This window comes from Acanthaster planci, linkage group LG01 (assembly GCF_054643075.1).
Source record: "Acanthaster planci isolate LZ-2023a linkage group LG01, COTS_SCS, whole genome shotgun sequence".
Lineage (NCBI taxonomy): Eukaryota > Metazoa > Echinodermata > Asteroidea > Valvatida > Acanthasteridae > Acanthaster > Acanthaster planci.
The window spans coordinates 527,455-555,230 of record NC_141777.1 but is presented as its reverse complement, the minus strand read 5'-3'; the positions used below and the strand labels follow the sequence as shown (position 1 = coordinate 555,230).

The window sequence follows — 27,776 nt, the reverse complement described above, 5'->3', positions numbered from 1 at the left end:
TGTTGTTTGTAATGTTTTGAAATCAAAAGTTAACGAAGATGACTGAACAAACCGAGTTTTTGGTAACAATATAAAATTCTTAATTAGTCCCTCTGAAGATAATGGATTAGTCGACATCGTAGGCTTATTTAAGATGGCTGCGCCCATGGAGGATTCGGACGGTTCACGCGAAAACAAACAAGAAAACGATGAGTTTCGAGTCCAGTTTAAACGTTACAAGAGACGAAAACCTCCCCCTGATCTCAGTGAGGTGATAGATTTTCAGAATTCGCAGTGGGTAAGACTTGAAGATATTTTTAATGTTTACAAACTTCGTCCCTGGTCATGCCCAGTAAGGTTGGTCTAAACTATGGTCTATGGTTAAAATGGACATTAATAATTTAGCCGTCGCCAACAAATTTGTACCTGCATGTTTAAACTTAACTAGACCTTAACGTTATTTAGCCAGCTTGAAGTAGACATTGCCCTCTTTGGTGCTTAATTAAGGTTATTAAATGAGGCTTAGCAACAGATTAGGGAAAGAGTTCCATGTAAGGTCTGACGGTTAACACTGCAGGGATAGGCCCTACTGATTTTCCCTTCAAAATGTATAAGCTATTAACTGTCACAGTTGCTGTCGAAATTTGTATATATTTTTTTTCTCTTCTCTCTCTCATTTTCTAATATTTAGTTTCCAGCAATTCCTTTCCTTTCAATTTCCTTCCTTTTTCCCTTCATCGTAGATTGGGTAAGTATTACTACATGCATAAGAAATTTCTTTCTTTTTTTTTTCAGTGTACGCGGCGTAGGTTGTACTGTACAATGCCTACGCACACACAAGTATCCGCATAGCCTGTGCGCTGAAGGATTCAGCGGACCGTGTTTATGTGAATATTTATAAGTTATTTGAGTGAAGCTTTTATTTTGGGTCTGTGACTGTTTGGTTTTTGTAACGTAAATCAGTGCCGTGGTCATGTGATGAAAATAAACAAAATCCCCGCGAGAAAAATAACCCGAGGTGGTAAGACGCAATAGCGCTATGATTTTGAGCAGCTTTTCGCTGATTTGAGACCGGGATCGGTCGAGATTGGCCAGATGTCCAAGGGACCAAAACCCTATCTGACTGTAAGTATGGTCGATTGCATTATTTTTTAGTATTTGAATTTTTATGATGATTTTTCTATTTTAATGCAATTCCCCTTCGATGTACACCATTGGAAACCTGGTCCAAACAAAGGAATATAGTCTGGTGACTTTAAGTTCCGTCATGCTAGTGACATGAGTTAGCCTATCTGTTTCTTGAGATGAGAAACGTGGTTGTAGTTTCATATCGAGTTTACTTATTCATTTACTTAATAATTAACAGAAAGGTGTTGATTCATTTTTACACTGTGTGTTTTTGATGTATTTTAAGAGTATTTGTTGACCGAATGACATCGATATGAACTGATTGAGTTGAGATAATATTTACGCCTTCTTAAAGAGTAATAGTCGTTGTAATATGATTAGGTAGCTATTATTATCTCATATTTAATATTGGTTCGTAGACGGCATTTTAGTCGGTGCTGATGAGCGGGACAGGCGTTTCATGAGACAAGCCAGGTCCATGACGATGCAAAGTCTGGTGACGGGGCGCACCGCACAGCACTAAGAACAAGCCGTCTGATTGACGCCGACACAGTACGCCCGACATCGCTGCTCATCGGAGCTGTACGGCAGATCCAGTGAGGCACCGAATGAGAGAGCCGACGCACGGGGATCGCCGGACTCTACAAGAAAGAAACAGGCACACAAACTAAATACCGCGGTGGGCCCAAATGACTGGATAATATTCCGGAATACTTTATTGTTTTTTTTTCTGTTTTGTTTTGCTGTTATTTCCTTGTTTAGTATTTAGTGACGTTCACAGTAAGGTAGTAGAAGTGAGGAAGGTTCAGTTTGATTAGTTAACTGCTATTGGATATACATTAGAAGTTAATATAATTTTAAGTGACATGCGCAATATTTACGTACCGTATTTGGTTTACCTCTTGATTGTTCGTGGCACATTAGATTGATTAATTGACTGAGTTGAGTTTATTTAGGAATTTCCACCGGTGTATACCAGGCGCACCAGATTGCTGTATATAATTGTAGTTGAGGTTAACTAATTATTTAATTATAAGTTCGATTTCTTTTCGCTTTATTTATTTGATAACAATAAATTTGTACTTTTTTTTTTCCCCTTAAAACAATATTTTTTTTTTCTCTGATTGAATTTTTCCTGTCCTTGCGAGTGGTTCGGGATCTGCACGCGGGTTTCGCACCTTTTGCCGCGCTTCGACATTAACAGCCGTCAGAAAGTGATAACATATATCCTAAAAAGTGAAATTTAGCTAAGATTATTCTGAAGCATTTGCCTAGGTTTGTACACAGGGCCTCAAGTGTTGTCCATATTTATGGAACCCTCTATGATTTCAGGTAGGGTCTGTGGTGTAGTGGACAGCATGAATATGTGGAGATCACATGATAAGCAGGCAGCTGCATTCGATTCCCAGTTGACCTTTTTTTAGCCCCCCCCCCAAATTATCATTCTTCTTTTGTTAGTTATCAATTTACTGCCATATTTAATTACAAAGTATTACATTTTCTTTTTCTGATTCATGGCTCTGGAGGATTTTTATTAAGGAGTCAGAAATTGTGATACCCACCCTGTGAATACATATACATGTATGTACAAAGTCACAACAACTGTATTGGCATGGAACCAGACCAAGATGTTTCATTGTAAGAATGTTTCAGAAAAAAACTTACTGTGCATGTGCCCGGCAAGATATCATGTAATCAAATTTGCTGGCGACAGCTACATTTGTAAATATCCACTGCCTTAAGTTAACATTCACGACCTCCCCTCCCCCGTATCATGAGGATTTTTTTATTTATTTGCTTACTCATTTTGAGTGGGCAGCCAAAAAAGTTGCCTCAGCAGAGGCCCCATCACGAACAAGATGAATGCATCAAAATTAGAAAAACTGGGACTTGTCTTGTTTGATCCATGGTAATACAGTGCAGTGAATAATCTAGACATACATGTACATGTTCAAAGAGATTGTAGTTTACCATGCCTACATTACCCAAATTTATGTTTGATGTGATTTCAGGGCAAAAAAGATTAAGGACTACAAAATGTAGGCTGCCAGGATGACGACCCTTGTGATGCTTGTCTTTCATAGACCAAGCTATGACACCATACATGCCATAGTCACTAAAACATATCCCAGGCCATGCATGTGATGGAACCCCCAAAAGTCTCAAATTCCGATTATGATCAGACAGATTTTCACATTTAATTCATTAGAGTTACTGCCTAAGTGGCCCATCAATGCTGGTCATTCATAATATGTGCTGTGGTTTAACTTTAAAGCCTCTTTGAATTCATAATCTGCCACAGAATCTAAGCCACAATGCTGTTTTTGAGAGTGTGCTTTCCTGTGTCAATCATGATGTGGCATTGTAAAAAACCAATGCAAACAAACAAACTGCTCTATGCAAACATTACCACAAGACAAAGTTTGCAGAAACCCCTCTTGATTTACGTAATCCTTTTTTTGGACACTTCTACTTTTTGTTTTACTCAGTTTATCAACTACATACATAGCACACTTCTGACAGCCTTTGAAGCTTTATTGTTTCACATCAGCCCTGCTTTAATCAGTTTGTGAAGGATCATATCTGTAAATATTAGAGTAGGCCTACAGAAGAAACAGTGAAATATTCTCAAGATTTTTGGCAGTTGAAGAGGGTCAGTTTTCTAATGTTATAACAGGAGAGGTGTCCAAAAGATTGCCTTGATTGAAAACAACTTTTTTCTGAAAATATTCATTTGCGGGGAGGTACTTTTACTATTTTTTGGGGTAGTTTAGTTTTAGAAGCTGTGGAAAATCTTTTTCATAGTCTTCAAACCAGTGGTCAGCAAAAACTGCATCTTTTTTTTCATGGATTTAATTTTCAATAGCCTTTGAGGCAACCTTTCCGTCTGGTAGACAGTGCTTACATTTTACTTATACATGAAATGAAGATTGAAGTTGTACATTTTTTGCGCAATGTAGAGGATTTTTCTTACAAGAGGGGTGTGCTTATCCTCATAACAGTTTCTTGTGTACATGTACGTGTACACTGAAATGATTACAGAGTTTTCATCAGTTTTATTACGTGTTGTCAATGCACTTTACTTCTGAACCATAGGTATCCCGGTTTCATCCCAAAGTGACATGCCAAGACTGTGCCACCATGTCATCCAGGAATCTTGGGCTGAAGCCAGTTGGCCAGTGGAGATGTTTCATGCTTGAAGGTGCTCCAGGTACATACAGCATGTCAGGATGGCTTGTATGCAGTTGCCATCACAGAAAACATGAGAAAGTCCTATCATCTCATGAAAACAAAATGGACAAAGCGCTGAGATTTTCTCCTTTGCCTCAGTGGGGACATGTGGGTTTGCACCTTCTGATCACAGGGTCCGGGGTTCGGATCCAGGCATGTGGTTACATTTTGTGACCTTTGGCAAGGCATTTTATCCCTGCATGAGCAGATAATGTCGTCAAGTTTAGCCATTGGCATCTTATTTGGCAGTATCAGGCTTATGTACTCCCCAGGGAGCTCAGATGGCATGATCAGATGTTACAAGCCCAGTATCCTGGATAATGATACTGCATTGGTGCCTTTGAATGGCAGATACCTTGGCTCATATTAATATAATATACAAGACAAAAATCATCGAGAGCCACATTAGCCTGAAAAATAAAAATTCATATATCCTTTGCCCCTCCTTCCCACACTCAAAATCCCCTAGAAAATTCTCAGTAAAGTAGTAAGCTTTATTAGTTTGGATGCGGCATAACTGGAAATACCCCAATTGGGGTGGTTTTCAGAGTGGAAACTGTTTTCCTGCCCCCTCTCATTCGGGGGTCACATGCATTTTTTGTATTAAGTCTCACAAGAGAGAGAAAAAACTTTTAAAGGATAGCACTAAAGAAATTTTCCCTTGCACTTTTTTCTGCAATTGTGCACTTATTTAATGTATGAGAATTACTTGACGTTCCTTGGAGGTTAAATGTTTTTTAAAGTACTCTCTTTACAGGCATGCAACTTTTCCTCCGGTCGGTTGATTTCCTTGTTTTCACTTTACACTCATGCTACTGATAATTGAAAAACACTGAACAAAGTCTTGTAGAGATTCACATTTCCTTGTTTTTTTCAAAGTCCAAGTTGCATGCTTGTTTTCAAAACGTTCAAAATTGTCCACACTCTCCCGGCCAACTGAGGGGGCTATTACTATGATGTCATTTGGAGAAGACCTGGTTTGGGAAGCCCAACTCTGGAATTGCAACCAGATAATGAACAAGTTTTGATTGATCAGCATTAGCGAATATATTGCCAACCAAGTCATAAATGATATTTGTCATACATTTCGAGATCATCTGTTGATGTGATTATTTGTGTTATCTTGAAGGGTTTGTTTACATTGAAAATCCATTCCATCCTGGTTACCAACGGTACTGGATCAAGCGATGTCTTCAGGACTACCCAAACAAGCCCAGTGTTTGCAATCTGGACAATCACCATCCCAATCGTGGAGACACCTCACTGTGGGATGGTGATGGATCCATCCAATCAAAGTAAGCATTTCATTTGCTCTGGAGAATGGGAAATAAGAACAGAGATTCCAAAGGGGATCAGAAGTCACTTGTGCTGTCATGTTTTTCTGGGGAGCCAAAATCTTATACATATACTAGGCTAGAATTTTAAGCTCGACAGGCCATAAAAATCAGTAATTTTCTGGTAAGACAAAATAGAAAAGCAAAAGGATTCATTTTTTATGCCTGGGTTTCAGCGGGAAAAGGAGGAGTTAGGGCTGGTTTACTTTTTTTGTTAAGACGGCAGCCATTTCTTTTTCAAAGACACAAGTTACAAAAGAGATTTTCTTATAGCATAGTTGTTTGTATATGAATAGATTATTACATGCGTTGCACAGTTGTGCAAGAGCTCAAACATGCAGCCACTTCCTTGGGCTCATGTGCAATTTCCTGCTGAAGTTCAGTTTTCAGACCTCGCCAGATTACATGGCTATAGAGTGGAAAGTGACCAATACAGTGTAAAGAGATAAGTTCTGAAACTGACAGATTGGGTGACTTTTTTGCTTTTTCACTTAATCTTTCCCTCAGGTAAATATAAAATAAATCCAGGCAGCCTGCAAAAAGGAAGTTGTATGCTAAACACAAACACAATTCCGCCTTATAATATTAACTTGCAACAGGATTTTTTTTCCAGAAATAAATGCAAACATCCCATTCAATTCCAGGAAAAAAACTCTGATGGATCACCTACGATGGATCACCCTGGGCTACCACTATGACTGGACCGCCAAGGTGTACCATTGGAACCAACACACACCCTTCCCCTGTGACTTGGCCGACCTCTCTGCCTTTGTCGCGGCCGTCATGGGGTTCTCAACCTTCCAATCCCAGGCTGCCATTGTGAACTACTACCATGGTGACTCCACCCTTGGAGGACACACGGACCATTCTGAGTTTGATCTCAGTGCTCCCATCATTTCCTACAGGTGAGCTGTGCTCTCTATTGCCAACAATGTGACACTTAAATATCTGCATTTTCACTTTCAAAATCATGTTTTAGTCATTTGTCTTCTGTCAATTGGAGCATTTAGCATAGGAGTTTCCTTTTTTCTAGTTTCTTATGCAGTTTATGATGGGGGCCAAAAAAGGCAACCTAACTTTATTGTCTCACTTTCAGATTGGTCTTCATCTTTTATCCTGTTCTGGAGTCATGCTAGCCAGCATTTTGAGAGAAATCAAACTCTTTCTGAATGTCATCTCTTAGTAGGAGACTGGGAAATCAAGTGTCATGTGTGAGTAAAATGATTTGAGTTGTGTTATCTTTTCTTTTTCACCATCTGTTTTTCATTTTACTTAGTTTTGGCCAATCAGCAATCTTTCTGCTTGGTGGCAGGACGAAAGAAATTTCCCCATTGGCCATGTATCTGCACAGTGGTGACATCATCATTATGGGCGGCCAATCACGCCTAGCCTACCATGCTGTCCCAAGGATTCTCATGGCAGAAGGTTCAAAGAAGCTCCCTGCTTGTCTGGACCAAGTGGAGACCCCTGACATTCTGGGAAGTAGCTGCAAGCACATGTCAGGAGTAAAATGGAGTACTCCAAACAGCAATGGTGAAACATTAGCTTCCAAAGTCTTTTCAGCATGCAGCAAGGATCACAAATCAGATCAGAGGCCTGCATTCTCTGGACATGCAGGTGTAGTGCCAAGACAGTGTGATCAAGAAATAACAAGCAAAGAAGGCAGTGTGCACAAAGAGATTCAGGCTTCAGAACTGCACGAATTAAGCCAAGGATTTGGTACAGAGAATGACACCGTCAGTGCTCTCAGAGGCAGTTTTAAGTTAGGCGGTCTCACCTGTGAGACGCACGGCCCAAGATGGGCCGGTCACACCGTGATTCACGAGACAACCCAGGCACTGCAGGACCCTCAAGCCTGGGAACGGTTTGCCACCTTCATGTCCAGCACCCGCATCAATGTCAGCGTGCGACAGGTGACGGGGCCTGGCTGTGACTTCCCACCAGACACTGTAACTTCATGTCAAGAACCTGACACCCATACTTGGTCTACTTGCTCAGATGCCTCTGGATCAAAGAGGAAAGCTGAATACCTAGATCAAGGCTGAATCACTCGAAATCTGTGCTTCTGTTACAGTGTTTTAGGGGTTTTTGTAATTTGTGAAACCTTTGAAATAAAATTTAAAGTTTTTAAAATCTACCAAAATACAGCTCTAAAATGCCGCTTAGTAATATAGATTCTACATTTATGGTACAATACACATTTGGAAAGGTTGTTTTAAAGTTAAATTTGCATTTGAACTATTTCCTCTTTATAGTCTTGGTTCAAGACAATTTTTTTCCATGTTCCCTTTCAAGTAAATTAAAGGTCATATCTAATGGTAAAAAACATTTTACAGGGTCATAAAGATGGACATAGGAATTGAGGGTGGTGCATGCATGTAGTAGCGGATGGTACATGTACCGACTACCGAATATCAGAAGCAAATTATCTTATACTCAACATTCATAAATACCTCAGACCCTACTCAACAACTTGCAACATGACCTTGTATATGTATTAACATTTGATAATGCCCGCTGCAACTTAACAAAGCATAAAAATGCGCTAGCACATCGTGAGACAGTTTAGTTCATTCCTATTGGTCAGGAGTCTGTGTGTGCTGCGGCACGAAGAACTTGCAACGCACGCCAAGTCCATATAAGGTGATTCTTCTGGATTTCTCGCACAAAGACTATACGATAAAATGGACGATTTTAATGGGGAAAATGAAAGTAAAATTCTTGAAAAAATCCTTCCAAATTGATAGTGTACTGACTTGCTTTGACTTTCTGACTAAAACTGTATTTACAATGGGAATAAATAATGTGCTGGATCGGTCTTAAACTCGTGTGTTTAAGATCGCCTCAGGAGCATGAACACTGATAATGCCCTCGCCTGAGCATTAGTCACGTCCATTCTCCTGAGCCAGTCTTCAGACTGGCCAACCACATATTTATTTCCGTCGTTAACTACGTTTGATTTCTCTTGTCCATTTAGTGATCGTTCATCTTGAATGAACCACTTTGGTATTTCAAAAAGCCGAGGTCTTTCTGGAACAAAGCTTGCATGTGAGTCGGTTTATGGCCGGCCACGCCGATGGGTGCATTCCACCAAATGGTTGTATTTCTGCGCGCGAGCTCATTAATATTTTGTGATCCCACGGGGATTTTACAATAAGACATGCCATAATCAGGAGTCATCATAGAAATATTTCTATAAATCTCGAATTTAGGACTGATAGTCTCCAGTTCAGGGTATTTCTTTTACAAAAAGCCCAAAATTGCGGACCTATTTTGGATAGAGGCAGGCGGTAACATTCAGAAATGAGCGCTTAGTTTTATTGCTATTTAGGGGGTATCTGCGTTCAAAGGCTAATTAAAAAAAATTCGTGGCTAACCCCCATGAAATTGAAACGAAAAGTGATCTTCTGGCCATAATCTTGAATTTCCAGTGCAAAAAACGGAGGCCAACCTCTTCACGAGAGTCAACAGGAGGCGCTATCGCGGTCCGATTTTGCACTGTTTTTCTATGGGCGCGTATTTTGTGTAACTCGTGCAACCTGTAAGGACGGGCACGTAATGAGCATGCGCTGTTGAAATACTGAACTGGCTCATTCTATTTGAACGTGCGCCTTTGCTGTGAAGTTTTTAATTCTGAAAGCTCAGCACAGTAGCACATTTTTAGTTAAAGCAAAGAATTGGTATACTTTATATATATGCCTATGCCCAATGACTCGTTCACCAGTGTTGGTTCTGCAATGGAATTTAGATTACCTTTTACTTTTTTCCTTCGCACAATTTGAAGTTCATTGAAACAGCTGAACTTACTGAGCATGTTTGGAGATAACTTGTCCTACCTTGAAATAGCTTGTCCAACCTTGCTGATTCTCCTTATTTCGGCATTAACTATTATAAGTATTCAAGAATATAAACAAACGATCTACACCTTTAATCTATTAATGTAGCCTAATCATGATAACCCTGAGGTTTCCCAAACATTTGGTCCGGCGGCCCCGCCCTTTGTGCGTGGAAATTGAAGAGAAAGAGCACTTTCCCTCTTTTGTGATGAGTGAGGGCGCTGTGACTCGGCAACGTGATGTCATGCGTATGTGAAGTTGGCGCGCACCTATTTAGACTTGAATCATGTCGTGCTTACGTTGCTCTTCGCAAGTCGGCCATCTTTCAGCCTGTAAGCACTACTACACGGTCGTCGCGCTCGGCCCGGCAGTTCGCATCAGGATGCAGGCCAGTAAATGGGCCGAAAACTGCTCGCGCAGGCCAAATCACAATTTGTAATGCACTCAACTTCTCTACGAAATAGAACATTTTGTGGCCCATGAACTTCAAGATTCGTAGAAAAGACAGGTTTGGGCGGGCAAAGAGAATGCGTCTAAGTGAGATTTGGAAGAAATCGGTGCCTGAAAACGGTATATTTTTTGAGAAATGTAGGCATTGATATTTCAAAATGGCGAGGGGCTTTAGGACTTCATTTTAGGGGTGACCTCCCGTGGAAATACATATATTCAGAATTCATCTGTTGCTACTTACAATTCGAAAAGCTTTCTTCCAAAATACATACAAAGTTTCTTAATGAAGGAGTGCTTTGGCTCCGTAATTTATAAATTGAAAGGTCCGGCAAAATCCCTACCATACTGCAGTGTTCCGATAATTGTGATTGCTTTATTCGCATACGGCAATTTAATTTCATCCCCATTATGTTCCCTTGTTCTTAATAGCCAACCCCATCGAATAGAACTCAACAAGAAAGCCCTACGTGGGAACACTTTGTGAACGCGGAGTAGAATTCTAACACTTTACCGTATTTAATCATGTTTATATAATTTATTGTATAATTGGTAGGATTTCTGCGAATCTCTATACATCTGAGTGTAGCTCAGAGTGGGATCCTCAAATGCAACATAAAGAAAGTGGATGGGAGGCAGTGCAGAGACAGGCAACTCGCTTCATCACCGATGATTATAGCAGAGAAAGTTTAGTTACAGCCATGCTCAAAACCTTCAACCCCCAGCACTTTGTCAGAGACGACTATTAACAAATGGTCCACGACAACGTAGATGTGCTACTTGAAGACCACCTGAAGTTCAATGTAAGGGATGTCAACACTAGGGAATCAAGATCAAACAACCCTCTATCATTAACAGTTCCTTCAACAAGAAATAAGTGCCTTCAGCAATCATTCTTCCAAACAACAGCCAGGAACTGGAATCAACTGCCATATAACATCAAAACAGTTCAAAATCCAGTTAACTTTCAGAAGAATGATAGAAAAGCTGTTTTATTAAATAAGACGCCATTATGACTTCTAACGTGAATTGAGTGATGTTTCAATTGGAGATTTTCAATTATCTATCCAGATCCAGACCTAATACTTTATTCTTCAGACGTCTCGACAAAAATTGGCTCATCGTGAAGCCAAAGCTTCTTCAACTGTGACAAGGGAATTATGCAAATTTTCCATGCATGGTGTTACGCTCCGTATATTTGCAGTGTATAAACACTTTTGCCCTCTCATGAGTGGCCGAGTGAATAAGCTAGGGGTTGAAAGATGTAGTTCCCGAGTTCGAGTCCCAATGCCGTATTTTTTTTTATTTTTATTTTTTTTAGGTTTTTAATTCTGCATCCCAACTATAAAGCAGTTGATTTACCATCCTGAAGTACCAACAGTACCTTAGCTAACCGGGTAAGCGCTTCTCCTAGGGCTGTCCGCGAAGTCCAGGTGAGCGCCATATTACAGGTTCGAGACATTGGCAGGGGCTTGTTTCGTTTCCTCCCTTGTATGGTCGCTCAACCCTTTTTAAGGGTTAAATGGATGGGCAGGGAGGAAGTGTGGTGGGCCGGGAACCCCGAGACCCCAGAAGAGTCCATTATGGAAGCCAGTAACTGCGATTCCTTACGAATTTCAGGAGTCCGTGCACCTGAATGCCTGGTCAACAACCCCCATAACTTTTGGATTTTTCCCTCACCACATTTTTTTTTTATTTCCGTGGGCGCAGAACCCACAAGGCAATTTTCTAGGTTTGAATACAATGAGCTAAAATGATTGATGCTGATTTACTTCATTTATAATCTTAATTTCCTCATTTATAATACTAGTTTCCTACATTTTCGACAATAAAAGGGATCCCAACCGTGTTCGGATTTCATTTCTTCTAAGTGATCTCAATATAAAAGTAGTAGTGATCGTTTATGGTTCAGAAGTAACAGATCCAGGGGTGGCACAGTCGGGCGGAGTAATGGTAATCACGTACATATGACGGACCTCCAGCGCTTCGCTTTGATAGTACTGGCATTCACCCAAGTTGAGTAACCGCTCAGAAGTATCTTTTCTCATGCATGTGTATTTTTTAATGAGGAATCTTTTATTTTTTTCATCTAAAAAATATAATTATAGATGAAATTGCTTTTTTTTCAAATTACAAAATTAACCCTAGTTGGCAGCGATTATTTCCAGCAGTTGAAAAAGTTGGAAATTCACAGACGTTAGCGGCCTAATGGCCAAATTACACCGCTACGCATGCACTATCAGCCCCACTCAAGGTCACAGGCCCATAACCTTGATGAGAGATAACCTTTTCCAATTTTTCACCTCAAACCAATATTGTAACCTCTTTCCCCTCTGTTTTACACATTTTCCGGGAAATTGTAAAAACTAGGGTTTACTAATGGATGCAGGATAGTAAAAAGGCCGAAATTTGCTTGCGCAGGCCAAATCACAATTGTATGCACTCAACTTCTGTACGAAATGAAGCATTTTGTGGTGAATTTGAAGATTTGTAGAAAAGACAGGTTTAGGTGGGCAAAGAGAATACCAGCTTCAAGTTGCGTCTGAAGAAATCGGTGCCTGAAAACGGTCTATTTTTCGAGCAGAGTAGGCATCGATATTTCCAATATGGCGCGGGGCTTCAAGGCTGCATTTTAGGGGTGACCTTCCGTGGAAATAAATATCTTCAGAAGTCAAATTTCCATTCATGGGTTAATGAATGGAAATTTGAAAAGAAAATGAAAAATCACTAAACGGGCTTTAGTTTGACGTGCGTCTCAAACTCAAAATTTTCCTGCCACTTGGAACTTCGGGTATTTATCACTGTTGGCTACGGCAGTTTACTTACTGGCCTGCAACCATATTTTTATAAGGCGCCCTCATCTACGTCACCAGTCCAATTTGGTGGATAAGCCAATCGGACACCAATCATTGACATGTAGTTATTCACAATGGGTGCGTTCGATTAGCTTACATGTGTAAGTCAAACTTATACAGAGCGTTCGTTTAGCCATCACCTGATGTTCGTGCCTGTACTGGTGTCAGCCACCACTACCCCAGCTGGCGAGCGGGTCTCTGGAGGCTGCCCGAGTGTAATGACGTCACGGATGGACTGTTCGAGCATGGACGTACATGATGGACGAGGCGGGGACTTGACCTTTTTCCCAGAATGCCTTGGAAAACACACTGCAGCGTTCGATAAGCCTCATTTTGAGGCTTCCCTTGAGTGTAACACTGGTGTGTTCAGGGAAACTAATCGAACACACCCTATACAGGCAATTCACAATATATAGCGCGCGCGTCTCCAAGAGTTTGCAACGCGTTGGCCAATCACAACGCACGAAATCTGTCGACCCCATGCACTTTTGGAAAGGGTCGACAGATTTCGTGCATTGTGTTCTGCCAACACCCGCCCACGTTGCATATGAACGACATAATCTTGCATAATGTATAGGGAATTTATATTTATACGGAATATTATTATTATTATTTTTATTTCAACAGGGTAGCCCTCTCAGTTTAACACTGCTATTCTTAAGGGCCCTGATTACAAATACAGTTAACATGAACGACGTAAAAACAAGTCCGGTACTGTGATTGGCTGCTACCACATTAATTTTTTTGGTATATGAGCCCATTCGCTGTGCACTACGAAAGCCCATTAGTGCCATGGCAAGTATGTGTTCATAATTCGTTATTACGGATTATTCATTCGTTATTACGGTTTACTAATTCGTAATTACGGATTATTTATTTCGTTATAACGGATTAGTAATTCGTTATTACGGATTATTTAATTCGCAATTACGGATTATTCTTACAAATGAGTCATTAGGGAGACATTTTCTTGTAAATTTTTCGACTTTAGGGAGACATCGGTCATTAGTTGCCCCAGCTACCAGAAGGAGGCCGAATTTTACCGTCCAAATTTTGAGAGTATAGATTAGGGTCGAAATTGAAAACATGCAAAGTTTGGTTCAGATCAGATTAGGGAATATTTAATTGTGGGACAGTAATGTTTGTGCATGTTGGGAATGTCTCCCAAGTGACCCATTTTCGGTAATTATTATTAATTCGTTATTATGGATTATTAATTTGCTTTCGGGTCATAGTGTTTAAGTATACTTTTGTCAATCCTGGCCAACTTGGAGTGGATTGTTCTTGTTATTTGAAATGTCCTTTTGTTTAATTTTTGATCCATTGATTTTTATGTTTGTTGAATATTGTCCTAACAGTATCTGTTCTGAATAAATAATAAAAATAATAATGATAATTTTATCAATGTGACATTTACTCAATTGATAGGTTTAGAAAAAAAGACCCATCAGTCACTCATTTGGAAATGTGTTGGAGGTGCCCTCAACATACGAAAGTTTTGTTGATTTGCGACGTGAATTTAACGAAATCTTACAAAGTGGGGTCTGGGAGATGGACGCTATATAGATTATCAAAGGATATCATGTAGGACATCGCCAAAGGAAAAGAATGTACCTTACTTGTTGCAGGTTTTGTGATCCAAAATCTTTAATTTTGTGGTTTATTTTTGCAAATATATTATTGCTAATATAGAGTGGCTGTTGATAAAAGCAATGTTAACCACTGTTTATTAAGTTTTTACATGCCTTCAATCGTTAGCTAGGTCCTTTGGTTTTACCCCCAATAGGTATCAAAGACTGAATTTTATCGTACCATTGAAAGATACATGCATTTTTTTCTTTCGTTGCATTCAAAAATCATTGATGATCTGAGTTGTACAAGTATCACGTAAAGAGCAATTTTACTGTAAATGGTTTCTCATAATAAAATTAGGGTATGTTTCAAAGATTTCAAATCAGTAAAACATAGATTAAAGTTAATTTTGAGAACATAAATTTCTTTTACAAACCTATGTTATAAACTTGTCAAAAATATAGGCATTGTCCAGTTCAACCATACATCTTCATTGTGACTGTTTTCCTTAAAAACAGCGGCAAGTGCTTTAAATTATTTAATTTAGCTAATTCAAAGCATACAGAGATCACCTAATGTCATTGCTGCAACTATTAATTCACTGAGAAAATTATCTTACTCATCGTAACAATGCGGAAAGCAGTTAATCATAATGATAACTGTTCCTATTCAAACGGTATTTGAGGGGAAGACAAAAGTGTGTAGAAATTTACATATATTGTTTTTGGTGATCTTCAATATATGCCTTGTGTTCAAAGTTTTTCCGAAAAGACAGAGATTTTATTTTTACTGAAAGGTAGAATACCAATGTGGCTGTTTCATCTTAATCGTAATCAGCACTTTGCTTAAAAAATGGCGGGCATAATTATTTCCGTATTTGTCATCCAACACGCAGTGAAAACACGCAATAGGCTATATATTTAAATCATCAATTACATACATCACATTGAAATGTCTCCCTAATGACCGATGTCTCCCTAAAGTTGAAAAATTTACCACAAATGTCTCCCTAATGACCCATAAATTTACTTCAAAATGTCTACCTAATGACCCATTTGTGAAAATAACGAATTACTTATCCGTATTAACGAATTAATAACCGGTAATAACGAATTAATAACACATACTTGCCATGGCACTAATGGGCTTTCGTAGTGCAAAAAAACGGTTGGCAGATTCGTCAAGTCGCGATTTTATGAACTGAACTTATTGTAATGAGTGGACACAAGAGGGCGCGAAGCAAGTAACCGCGCGGCGCGCGGTCTCGATCACAGTCAGTCTAGCTCGATCCCGACTTGAGTCAAGTCTAGCAGTGGCACTTATTGAACTTCATGAACTTGTTTTTGCTTGACCTTTTTCCAAGGCTGGCTTACATTGTTCTGAAACTGCATTTCATTTCGTAAGCTGCTTGGGTGTAATGAGTTTTACATGTGTAGGCTTGACTAACGTTACATTGTGAAGTCAGCACTCAAAGACCTCAGCCTAACCGCAAAAAGGAAACCGCCCATGCTGTCATGATGCATGACCGTGCTTTCTTTCGCTAGATGCACCTTCATGTAGACCCCTGGCCTCGGTCAACTTAATAAACGTTAATTAAACACTCTTTAAACAATAGGCAAGACACACGAGTCACATTACCGTGCTTTGCTGTATTACACCTGGTGAGGCCACACATGTACTGTATATCTGTACGTCGCGTCAGTGGGCTTTGCTGGCAAGTCTGGACCAAATCTTCAGGTTCAGTGTAGCTTATCTCGTTACAATGATTATGGCAGCTTCGAGCAGTTGGTCAGTTTCATCATTCCGGGCAGCATTGGTTAGTTCTTTTATTGCCGCTGCTTGTCTTTCAACGATCCAGATTTGCATTGCACACCCACAGTGCCTGGATTTCTTTCCACCATTTGACCATGATGCAGACCAGAGGCCCGAGTTCTGCACACTGTACAATAGATTTGGATGCTGTACGAGAGCTAAGGACCTAGAGATTCAACAGAAGTATGAAGAAGTTGCTGAGGAGTATGAGAGAGTGCACGGGAAGTTGTCGTCGGATTGTCTGGACTTCCTGAAAGACATTCTATGCCAGGAGTGTTCGCCGTACGCAGCCCATCTCTATGATGCAGAGACCACGCAGCAGAGGTCACGGCAGCTGCCCGGACTCTGTAACGGTTACTGCACCGCTTTCCACAGCTCCTGCAGCCAGCTCCTTCCCTTCATTACGACAGAGGAGCCTCTGCGTCGGGCAGCCACCAACTCAGCGGCAGTCTTCTGTGACAAGATGGCCATCCCGGACATCGATTATTGCTTTCCTGACGTGCTTGCCAGTGACGATCTGTCTCAGTGGGTGGAGGAGGCTCAGTCCGGCACCGGTCGTGGCCAGTGCCTATGTCTTGAGGAGTTTGCCAACGGCCTTCAGAACCCTCTCCTCGCGATCCATGCCAACGACAATACGCACCGATTCTTCATCGCGGAGCAGATCGGGATCATCCACGTGTTTCTGGAGAATAAGACCCGGTTGGCAGAACCCTTCCTTGACATCCGGGACTCGGTTTTGACGTCCAGTCGGAGGGGAGACGAGCGGGGATTACTGGGCGCAGCCTTCCATCCTAACTTCACTCTCAATTCCAAGTTTTATGTGTACTACAGCTCGGGGAGCTCCAGTGACCAAATCATCCGCATCAGCGAATTCACGGTCATGCCGGAGGACATGAACAAAATTGACGTCCAGTCAGAAAAGGTGATCCTGGAGGTTGGCGAGCCATATGCCAACCACAACGGTGGTCAGTTAATGTTTGGGCTTGATGGCTACTTGTATGCCAGTATTGGTGATGGAGGAGCAGGAGGTGATCCGCTGGACAGTGGACTGAATAAGTAAGTCAGTCAAGCTGGTGTCATGGAGCTTTTTCGTAAAGATGTATTTACAGTTATTTGCTGAGTACTGAAAATGTGTTCATGCATGTGCTAAACAAAAAACGTGTTACCAGTTGAAATGTCATGTAGTACATTACGCTAGTCTTTATTGCTGATGGCTGGCTCTTGGCTGAGTCTTGCTCAGCAGTCACATTTCATTGTCAATATTTTCTGTCCAGCTGCTTCAGGAAATTTGGCTAAGACTTGTGGTGTTAAGATTTGATTTCGGAATTTTTTTTTTATTTCAGGAATGTCGCAGATCCTTGTTCAGAACTAACACTGTTTGGTGCCTCTGCCAGCTTTTTTGCCGTAACATAAGGTTTTGCATAATCAAATATTGGCTGTCCAGAGTCATTTCTTAGTGGTACTCTCATATTGTGAATTCCTACAAGTGTGAAATGCCCATATATGTTACTGTACATTGTAAACATTTATGAGCAAGCTGGATCAAGGACCACTAGTTAAATAGTGGTTGGTTTGTGACATACCTGGCACATGTGCGGTGAGGTTGAAGTGTGAACGACCCTAGTCAACCATCATTAGGCCGAAGGGGAGAAACAGTGGCTGCAGGAATGGCAAAATAGCAAAAATTAAAGAGAAAATGGTTGTTTACTCGTGACATACTGTTTTCCAGCATTTTTCTTATAACTGGTCCTCTCTGCGTTGTGCTTTTAAAACGGTTTATGGCAACCAACGATGCGACCAACTTCGATAGGCTGGTCAGGAATAGTCGACTAGATTAGTCGAGTAGAGTGCATTCAATCAAAGTTAGTCAAACTACAGTGTATGGTTAACTGTGGTCCTTGATGATTGAACTTGCCTCCATGCTTTAGGAGCCACCAGAATCGAACATTTCACTGGCATCTGTGCACCCTCTTTTTTGTGTCATGCAGGAATACTCTCCTGGGCAAAATAATCCGCATCGATGTCGACAACCCACCCGCCAACAAGACCTACGGCATTCCGCCAGACAACCCGTTCGTTGGTGAGGAGGACGCCCGGCCCGAGAACTATGCCTATGGCATCCGCAACATTTGGAGGTGTTCGATTGACCGGGGCGACCGGGAGACAGGCTATGGCAAGGGGCGCATCATTTGTGGCGATGTGGGCCAGTCACAGTTTGAGGAGATCGATATCATCGTCAAAGGGGGTAACTACGGTTGGCGGGCTAGGGAAGGGTTTGTCTGCTACAACGACGCACAGTGTAATGACGAATGGTTGGGTGAGTAGATACTCTGTAGCAGCAGATTACATCAATTTTTCTCAGCACTTGTTAGGAAATCTGAGGTTCTTAAAATTGTTCATAGTGCTTGACCCATCTTGCTGTTGCATGTTTTTGCCTAGCCACAACTGGCAACACTGTGGCCAACCACCAGTTAAAAAAATCACAAAGTGTTACGGAATCTCCCCAGCTTTTGAAAGTCCTACCTAACAAATTCTATGAAAATAAATGTGGGATTTGTTTTTTAAAAGGTTGTTGCCAGCAAAGGATGAAATGAACTTCCTGCAAACTTAAGTGATAATGAGTTTTGAATGTGACCAATGCGATTCATTATTGAAGAACAAGTACGCTTGTGTAGGACCGTCAGGCAGGACCTACTGAATCAGGAAATGGTCAATGCCAAAATGTTCAAATTTATTTAAGTCTCCTATATAGAGGACATTCCCGTGTCATGTCAAGGGCACTTAAGACTTGAACAAATCTCTTTAGTTAGAGTCACTTAAAGAAAGTCTCCTGACAATGATTGCGTTAACTGTTTTTTTTATCCTCCTGTAAAACGCAACGGTATAAAAAGAGTCATCATAGCAAATGCGACTTGTAGTAGTCACGATTGTGAAGAGGATTGTTTGAATCTTTCTTATCCTATAGATTGGAAGAATTGAAAGAATTGACATCATATGCAAAAGTTAGAGTTGTTCAAGTAAAGAATATGAACTCTGTTGTTATAATTTTACAGCCGATGAGATTCTACCAATTCATGCTTACCCACACTCAGTGGGGAAATCAGTGACTGGGGGTTATGTGTACAGAGGTTGCCAGTCACCCAATCTCAACGGCAAATATATCTTTGGGGACTATGTCAGTGGGTAAGTTGGTGTGTTTTCATTCCAGTAGTCGTTGTCGCATGACACATTACTCTGTATTTTGCATATATGCTTTAACCCTAACCTCCCCAAACCACGTATAATTAAACAGTAGTAAAGTGTTTAATTCTGTGGGGATGGGTCTGGTAGGCCCAGACAGCTGGCTTTTGCATTGGGTTTGGCATACCTCAGAAAAACTAAGTCCAACAGCCTCTTTGCACAAAGTCCCATATGGGTGTTTAACTTTGTGTGAATGGGGAAGGTTACGGCCAGCAACCCTTGGGGGTTAGGGTTAATGGGTAAGTCCATGCATTTTGGCTGCTTTGAAGTATAGGATATCACAGCTTTAACACTTTCTTCACACTAACAAAATATGCTAGTCTACTTTTGTTGCGTGGTTTTTTGCACGGTCTTGAAGTCTTTGAACAAACACCAAACAGTATGAACTCTTCTTTGTTAATGAATACTAATTTATACTCATAAAGTAGTATAAAATTAGTGTTTAAAGACGTCCAAGAGTATTCTAATCATGCAATAAAAGCAGACCTTCAGTGTGTTGTGTTGGTGTGAGAAAGATTTAATGTTGTGATGTCTAGTATATTACCACCAAAAAAAATGTAGCTTGGGACTTGCTTCAACCAGGTCATCATAAGTCACTTACATGTATATTCCAGTCATGAGTCCGTCCGTCCGTCTTAAATTAAGAGACAGTGTGTTTGAAGGAACTGCTGCAAAGCCATTCCTTGCCATTGTTTGTCTTGCGTTGACTTCAATGTTAATGACCTGACGTACGATGTGACTCGTGATTTGACTTGCTAGTACATGTAAGTCACGGTTGGTCTTTGAATGTAGTTGTTAAGAATTTGATGTTTGTTCGTGCTCTCTCCAGCCGTCTCTTCTACCTTATCGAGAACAATGTCACCGATGCTTGGGACAGCCAGGAGATCTGCATGGGTGATTCCTCTATCTGCCTGGGCAATTTGGTCAATTCCTACCCCAAGAACATCTTATCTTTTGGTGAAGATGAGGCAGGTACGTGTCCCATCAGACACACATAAATCTTCCTTTATCATGTTCATGTTGTAAGAATCCATTTTCTCTTGTCGTGACATACATTTGTAGTGTAGATGTATGACAGTTTTTGATTGGTTTTGTGTTTGCTTTGTCATTGGTTAGGTTTTTAGGTTGTTTTTCCTTAAGTATTCATTCACATTGTTAAAAGTCTATTTTGAAACATGTTGAACAAATAATTGTAAATACAAAATGTGCAAACCTTGAGGAAGGGACGGTTTCAGTTAAATCTTTGTTTTTACAATGGTGCATCAGGAAGTAGTAAGTGACTTAAAAAGCAATTCTCATTTCTCTTGTATTGAATTGTAGGTGAGGTATACATGTTAGCAACAAACTTTGCCAGTACAACTCACAACGGAGGACAGGTCTTCAAACTTGTAGACCCATCAAGGTAGGATCAGCAGGACATCATTGTATAATTTTGTTTGCATCTTCTTTTTAGATTTTGTGGTTTTGCTGTCAGATGTTTTGCCGAGGTGGGTTTGAAGTATTTTGACTGCCATTGTATTGCTCTTAGTTGCGTTTTTCCTCCAATTTTTTTTTTCATACTAGGAGAGGAAATCCTTCAGAATGTTTTGGAGAGAAGGAAACGGTGGACGTCAATGGGCCAACCATTGACTTTACACCCAGCGACCCCCGTAAGTCTTGTGAAGAGTTTGTCAGGCTGTGGCAAATTGGCATCGCCCAATATTGCTGAATTTTTTCACAGGTGAAACGAGCACCCCCCATAAGCCATTTTGCTTACAGTCAAAAAAGGGAAAATTTGGATTTTTGTGAAAAGAGGGCTGTCTGGAAGGAGACAAAAAATGGAAGTTCAGGTTTGGTATTTGTATCTGTTGGGTAGCCCTTGTTGGTCAATGACTGTTATTCCTAACCAACGGGGGGGGGGGGTTGGCCACATATTTTTCAGCATCAACGTAACCACAGAGCAAGGCAGGCTTATCTGATGAGTCTGGAATACCAATCTGTGGCAACTGGATATGTTTACACCTGGTTGCCCTTTGGCACGTGTATTTATTCAGCCCAGTATTGCTCTTTATAACTTCACAATTGCATTTAGTACATCTACTTGAAAGTGCAGTGTACATAAGGCTTCTGGCCCAGTCCTTAGGTTGTCAACATAGTGGCTTTCATACAAAGAACAAACTTTGATATGAACAGTGCAACTTGTAGATCCGAGTGTTATATTGTTCAAAAGACATATGGTTGTTTGTGATTGCCTGATGCCTGCATACTGCAGGCATTGGCCTTGCTTAATATTTATTTGTTGAAACCAACTATTGAATGAACCTGTTGCACTGCATGCCTGTATTATTTTGCCAACTCCTAAAGACATAAGTGGGGAGCAAAAGATGGTATTTGAATTTTTCCCATCATGGGAACTGGTAGAAATCAAAGGATTACTTGTTTGGCAAAAAAAGCATGTGATGCTTCGCATGGCTCAAAAAACGAAAAAAAAAGCGTATAAGACAGTCGCTTCAATTAATTACCTCTTTGACATTAATTAATTTCTTAAAATAAAGTTGGCCCATTTCATGCATACAAACACTCCAGATACACAGCTGCGTCATATCAGCTACAGGCAAATATGACGTATCAAAATGAGATATTGTTGGTTGAAATGAGAGTTTGAAAAAAAGGGCAAAACACAAGTCAATTTTTCAGTATTCTGATGAAGTTTTACAGAAATGTGTATTCAGATAAGAATTCATGTGCAGTTGCTGATTAGAATAGACAACCTCATGAGGCATGTGTGGCGCGTTAAGTTACTTCCCCGATGTTTACTGGTGCTAGTATCACTGCATTTAATTTGACACTCATGTAACTTCTCCCACTTACGCAGACCTGGCCCCAGTAAGCAACCCATACCTCAAAACAATGCGTAAATGAGGCTGCTTAGTTTAACGATGCAAAGAAAAGTTGGTGCCAATGTAGCTCAGAAACACTGTCGCTTGTAGAGGCAGTTCGGCTCAAGCTGAGAAAGTTTGGTGAAATAAAGGCCAGACGTGTGTTTGGATACCTGATTCTTTGACATTTTGAATTCATGTGGCAAATTTAGTACTGCATGACACCCCCCCTGACCCAGTTTGGGTACCTCAGTAACCTGAGATTGTTCATTTTTTGCTGCAGAATGAGCATGCCTTCCTAAACCTATGACTACTTCACGAGTAAGCATGGGAGAAGTAATCAAACATGCTGATTGTTTTTAACTTTCATTTCTAACTCCATCAATCAATCGTAACTGGACAAGTCTGTTTCCAGCACCAAGGAGACTTGACCTTTTATTCACACCAAGCCATATTCAAATTTTAACATAAAGCCTTTAATGTAAAGCAAAATCACACCCTTTGTGCATTTAAACAGCAATTGGCCGTGCATGCACCTAATCATCTGAAGATGTATCTCATCTCAAATCACTACAAGGGCAGATCTAGAACTGAATTTGGGGGGAATGGGGGGCCAAACTTGTTTGCATTTTTGGAGGGGTCCAAAGAATTGGAAATTTTTTGTGGAACGTTTTAAGGCCTTTCTTAGGGGTGAGGCTTCATTTTGAGGCTTATTACGCGATATTTGTAGGAAGGGAAATGAACTGGACTAAAAAGAATTTGCCTTTCTCACATGATTTTCAAAAGATGTTTGGCTGGTGGGAGGGGTTCGTTGGTCCCATCCCCCCCATCTGCACGTTAATCACTTTAAACAAACCCACCATGCTGTGTTACAGCAAGAAGAGCTACAGCATTGTGGCTTCATAACATCCATTTGACGCTTCACTCACAGCCACCACTAACACAGACCCTGCTGTCATCTCCACCACCTCATCAACCCCAGGCAATGCCTCCCCGTCACCCTGCATCCCCAGCCTCACCACCGCTGCCTTGCTGGCCTGCCTGGTCTTGGTACTGACCGGTGAGATTCAGCCTGCATCAGACTGGTCTCACGCTCTGTGGTCCCCTTCGCAGGGCGGGGCAGCCGCCGCAAGCCGACTGTCTGCACAACGGAGCAGATTCGTGGAGACATTAACAACCGGACTGTGTGCTCTGCCGAATTTGGTGAGCCTCGAGAGAAATTTCCCAAATATTCCATGCTTGACTTGGGTTCCATTTCTGTGGAGTTGTCAAGCAGACACCCTTGCATATAGAAAAATACTGATTTGTCGAGCAAAAACTGAGCTTATAAAAAGAAAGAAGAAATACAAACTTGAAAAAATATTCTGTATAGAAGCTGAATGATTGGTTCTTTTATTTTGATAGATTCAAAATTCCCAGCCAAGCAATTTATTACTATTCATGAGACCCGCTCATGTCATGTGTTGCAAAGTATCAAGAATATGCCATTGGTGTATTATGCAATGTTAGATTTGGGAGGGTTCAGGGCGTTTCTGAGCATCGACAATTGAGCGAAAGCTTTGTTCCACAATATTAGTTACTGCTGTATTTCCACCAAGACACAAAAAGTCTGGTACATGTATGTGCAGAAAAACATCCATTAGGAAGGAAGTAATGATTTAAAGTTTAAAGTTTAATGAAACCAAGGGTTTCTCAAAAGTATACAGGCACTGCAGCATCAGCCCTTAAAAATCCTAAAGACAGAGGAGATAAATAGAATTTCAAGAGAGAATAGACAAAATTCAGTTCTAGAGGTGGGAGGAAAACCCACATGAAAATTGTGGAAACACCCCTCAGAATCTACATGTACATCTTCACACTAGTGAACCGTAACATAAAATTCAGTCGCATTTACACACCTATGGTGTCTGTGGGTGAAATAAGTTGAGCAGTGGAATAGCCTATAATGATTACAAATTATGTTTGTAATCCAATCACAGAATCTTTGTTGAGGTTTTTTCAGTGTTCAGGGACAATTTCTTTGTTGAGAAAGTTGAGAATGAGCTGTTGAGATAAAAGTTGTCCCCATGATGTTCTTGGTCTGCACAATATGTGTTTCAATACGTGTTGTTCCCATAACTAGTATTGATTGATTGTTGTCTACTTTCTTTATCCCCCCCCCCAGTCTTGTCAGGAAAAGTGATCTCGGCCAAGCGTTTCAGCCGCGACCGGCGGGTGCACCTCAAGGTGTTCTCGGTAGACCGCCAGGCCCCCTACACGCCTCGCATTGGCAAGGAGGTCACGCTGACTGTGACCTGCAAGCCCCGGCAGTGCGACTGCCCCAACCTGCAGGTGGGCCGGATGTACCACCTGAGCGGCCGTTACCAGAGAACATGGGATCGGTTTGTGCTCACCACAGCCTCCTTCTGGCAGGACTGGAGTTGGCTGATGTCCTTCTGGGCCAGGCTGTACAGCATGAGATGTGGCACAAATGCCAATGACCTGGATGATTTCAAGTAGCCAGAGTTAGACGCATGAGACCCACATTTAGTTCCTAAGTAGACACATTTAAATGTGGCAAGTTTAAAATTAGCATAGTAAAGTTGTCAGGGGACCAGTCACAGGCAAATTTATTCCATTATAGTTCAGCTGGTAACCAGGTTTTGATGACCATATATTTTCTCTGCAATGCCAAGTGCATGATATCAACCCCAGTGACTAGATATCATAGTAAAAGCGGTCAGTACGTCACATGGTAAAGGGCCGTCAACATGTCCAAAAAGGCATTCACAAGTGACTAATGTGAGACTTAAAGGTTTTCATGGTGAAAGAAACTAGATCTATAGTAAAGATTGCGGTAACACCATGTATTTATCTCTTCTTTGAGTATATGTGGTTCTGAGAGTTATTCCCCGGTTCTTCTCAGAACCACACATACTCAATGGCTAATGTGAACCAAAAAGAAGTTAGGGTAGAAATAATTGGAGGTTCAACGCCTAGATATTGTAGGTTTTGTTTGGGAAATAGGTTATCCTCTCTGTGGACCATCTTATGCTGAAGTGCGGATAGCAAGATAGCCATACAACAAGGGGTCAGTCTTCACACAAAGTTCCTTTTACTTCAAACTGATCCAAATTTTATATTAGACCATAAATTACAGTTCTTTGCCTCCTCTGTTTTTAGTGCGTTTGGGGCATGTTGATGGAGTGTTGACTTTTGATGGCTTATAGCTTGACCCCTAAATACCTGTTATCTCCTGCTTGCATCTGGTGTGTGTTGCACAGCATTCCATGGTGTACAAACAGTCTTCTTACATCAGGTTTCACTTTGCCCACGTTCATCTAACCAGGCATTAAAAGTATTCAATTTCACATATGCAGCAAGGTATGAGACGGAGAGAACCCCCCCTGCTTTGTGTTGGTCATTGTCTCGCAGGAATCTGGGGAATTCCTTTCAGACATCTTGGGGGGATGTGTTAAGTAACAATAGTCTGGAATGTGTATAGGGATTGGACATGTTGGGGGGGTACCCCTCGGTCTCATTTCTTGCTGGGTATACAATTTCTGCTTTTACAGGAAAACCTGTACAGCTTCAGCAGAGATTATGAGTGGAGAATCCTTCCACTAGGGCATTCAGATTAAGTGGATATGGTTGAAGAATGTGCATGAGCAGTCAGTTTTTCGTCTAAATGTGCACAAATGGTGTTTTATATTCTGGTGGCCACAGATTCCATCGTTTGTCCAATTGCTCTTGTTCCTGAGAATTCAGAGGCATAGTGATTGGAGTCCCGGGCAGCATTCCTTGAGCATTTTGATCGGAGTCCCGGGCAGCATTCCTTGAGCATAGTGATTGGAGTCCCGGGCAGCATTCCTTGAGCAAACTAACCCTGCTGTTTCCATTTCACAATTTTATTTTGTTCTCCCTGTGACCATTTGAAAAGGCAAAATTAACGGAGATCTCACAGTATCCTATTTCCACTGTTGGGGCATTTGTACTCAAGAGCCCATTTACAGTCCTCTTCACATTTTAAATGTACATGTACTTATGGTTGTTTTCAGGATCAACTTCAGTAAGTTGCTTAATCAGTGACTGCGTATGTAAGCTTTGAGGTACAAAGTTGCTATTAATGTTTGATACTTAAATGCAGTACTTACACATGTACATGTAATTATAGGCAGTACAGTTTGGCCAGTCATTTTACTTGATCTACTGAGATGCAAAGCTAAAGAATACAATGTTCCGTCAACTCAGTTTCACTGGATGTGGAGGAGGGAGGGTTAAATTCATGTCATTTTTATGGACACATATGACTTATGACTGTAAAATACCACATTTGCCAATTTTCAATATGCTTTTCCATAGAAATCTATTTTTATAACCAATTATATGATGTAATCAATTTTTTATGAAGGCTTTTTAAGAGGCAAATTACATACTGGTAATTGCATCTGCTGGGTTTTCCATTGTGTACTGAAATTAGTTCCATAGGCTAGATTCTGTACAAACCATTTATTACAAATAAAAATATTTCTAATCATTTTTTATACCACATGACTTTATTTCTCATTTTGTTATACATATGAGATACAGATGTTTGAAAATAAAATAAATTTGTCATAAATTTTCAAAATTTCCCTGCATTTGCTGCACTTCATAATTTGGGTACATGTCTTTTTTACTCCCATTGCTAATAAATTCAACTAACTCCATCATTTACCACAAAAACCTTGGCCCAAAACCAACATTAATTTTTACCTCAAGCCAACATTACTCAATACACCACAAATAAAAATTCCAAATCTCTTGAATTCTTTTGTCTTTGTTTTTACAGTATTTTTGACGAGGATCTGCTCCATGTACATCAACTAGGCTGGTCCTTGCAATCTGGTTAATAATGAGATAACTAAACATGGATGTCTTACGTCCATTCCTTACTAGGCAGAAACTGAAGTCCAATTTGTCAAGTCTGAACACTGCTCAAGAATTTATATCACAGTTTTTCACCTCTACATCCAAATTTTAAATGATTCCTATTGCATTGGAACAAAAAAATACACAAAGTATAAAAAGTTGAGGAGCTCAGTGCAATGTGTTGCACCATCAACAGATCTAAAATAATGACAGTCATGATTTATTTTTCTGTGGGCTTCCTCCCATCTCCCTACCAATTGAAGCGCACAGGCAAGCAAAGCATGATGTCTTTATGTTACAGGTCTGTTCCCTGACTATGGATCAGTCAGAGTACAGCAAATACCTCTAGTGGTGAAAGAAGTACATCAGCCTGTATCTGTGGAGATAAAGCAGCGAGGTGACAGCACCTAGGGCCAATGACCCTCCGGTGAGCTTCAGGAAGGTTGGGACAGAAGGCACCATGCGAAGGAAAAGGCTGTTGGCAAAGGGGTTGTAGGTTACGCCATCATTCTGGGGAAGAAATGACAGGAAATGCTCAGTCGTACAATGCACATCCTTCAACTCTGGTTGTTGGAAACAGCGATGCTGTAGAGG

General features: G+C 40.7%; 3 protein-coding genes across 10 annotated transcripts in view; 2 read left to right on the top strand and 1 right to left on the bottom strand.

Moving 5' to 3' along the window:
- On the top strand, positions 1–8,423 carry LOC110977617 (nucleic acid dioxygenase ALKBH1-like). Of its 2 annotated transcripts, XM_087134867.1 has the most exons (6): positions 1–277; positions 671–727; positions 4,204–4,318; positions 5,468–5,633; positions 6,317–6,577; positions 6,949–8,423. In XM_087134867.1, exons 1-6 carry the CDS (start codon positions 134–136, stop codon positions 7,715–7,717), a joined length of 1,512 nt encoding a protein of 503 aa, XP_086990993.1. In that variant the 5' UTR covers positions 1–133; the 3' UTR covers positions 7,718–8,423. The 2 variants fall into 2 exon arrangements, with proteins under 2 accessions (XP_086990993.1, XP_022087595.2); XM_022231903.2 differs by lacking the exon at positions 671–727.
- Positions 8,424–15,688: 7,265 nt separating this feature from the next.
- Positions 15,689–26,817, top strand: LOC110977651 (HHIP-like protein 2). Of its 3 annotated transcripts, none has more exons than XM_022231948.2 (8): positions 15,689–17,250; positions 18,183–18,511; positions 19,248–19,377; positions 20,264–20,406; positions 20,755–20,836; positions 20,998–21,083; positions 23,275–23,495; positions 24,457–24,606. In XM_022231948.2, exons 1-8 carry the CDS (start codon positions 16,145–16,147, stop codon positions 24,472–24,474), a joined length of 2,115 nt encoding a protein of 704 aa, XP_022087640.2. In that variant the 5' UTR covers positions 15,689–16,144; the 3' UTR covers positions 24,475–24,606. The 3 variants fall into 3 exon arrangements, with proteins under 3 accessions (XP_022087640.2, XP_022087639.2, XP_022087638.2); XM_022231947.2 differs by having other exon boundaries at positions 23,224–23,495; XM_022231946.2 differs by having other exon boundaries at positions 15,691–17,250; positions 23,406–23,495; positions 24,457–26,817.
- Positions 26,243–27,776, bottom strand: part of LOC110977648 (amine oxidase [flavin-containing] B-like) — an 18,711-nt gene continuing 17,177 nt past the window's right edge. For all 5 annotated transcript variants that reach the window (XM_022231940.2, XM_022231943.2, XM_022231941.2 and 2 more), the window contains exon 17: positions 26,243–27,692. In XM_022231940.2, coding sequence (XP_022087632.2) covers positions 27,528–27,692 — 165 coding nt within the window. In that variant the 3' untranslated portion in view covers positions 26,243–27,527. The remainder of the gene's footprint in view (positions 27,693–27,776) is intronic.

Coding starts and splice junctions, on each gene's coding strand:
- LOC110977617 (XM_087134867.1), top strand. CDS start 134: ATGGCTGCGCCCATGGAGGATTCGGACGGTTCACGCGAAAACAAACAA. Junction 4,319..5,467: donor CATGCTTGAAGGTGCTCCAG/GTACATACAGCA, acceptor GTTATCTTGAAG/GGTTTGTTTACATTGAAAAT. Junction 5,634..6,316: donor GATGGATCCATCCAATCAAA/GTAAGCATTTCA, acceptor ATTCAATTCCAG/GAAAAAAACTCTGATGGATC.
- LOC110977651 (XM_022231946.2), top strand. CDS start 16,145: ATGATTATGGCAGCTTCGAGCAGTTGGTCAGTTTCATCATTCCGGGCA. Junction 17,251..18,182: donor CTGGACAGTGGACTGAATAA/GTAAGTCAGTCA, acceptor TGTGTCATGCAG/GAATACTCTCCTGGGCAAAA. Junction 23,496..24,456: donor TGTGTGCTCTGCCGAATTTG/GTGAGCCTCGAG, acceptor CCCCCCCCCCAG/TCTTGTCAGGAAAAGTGATC.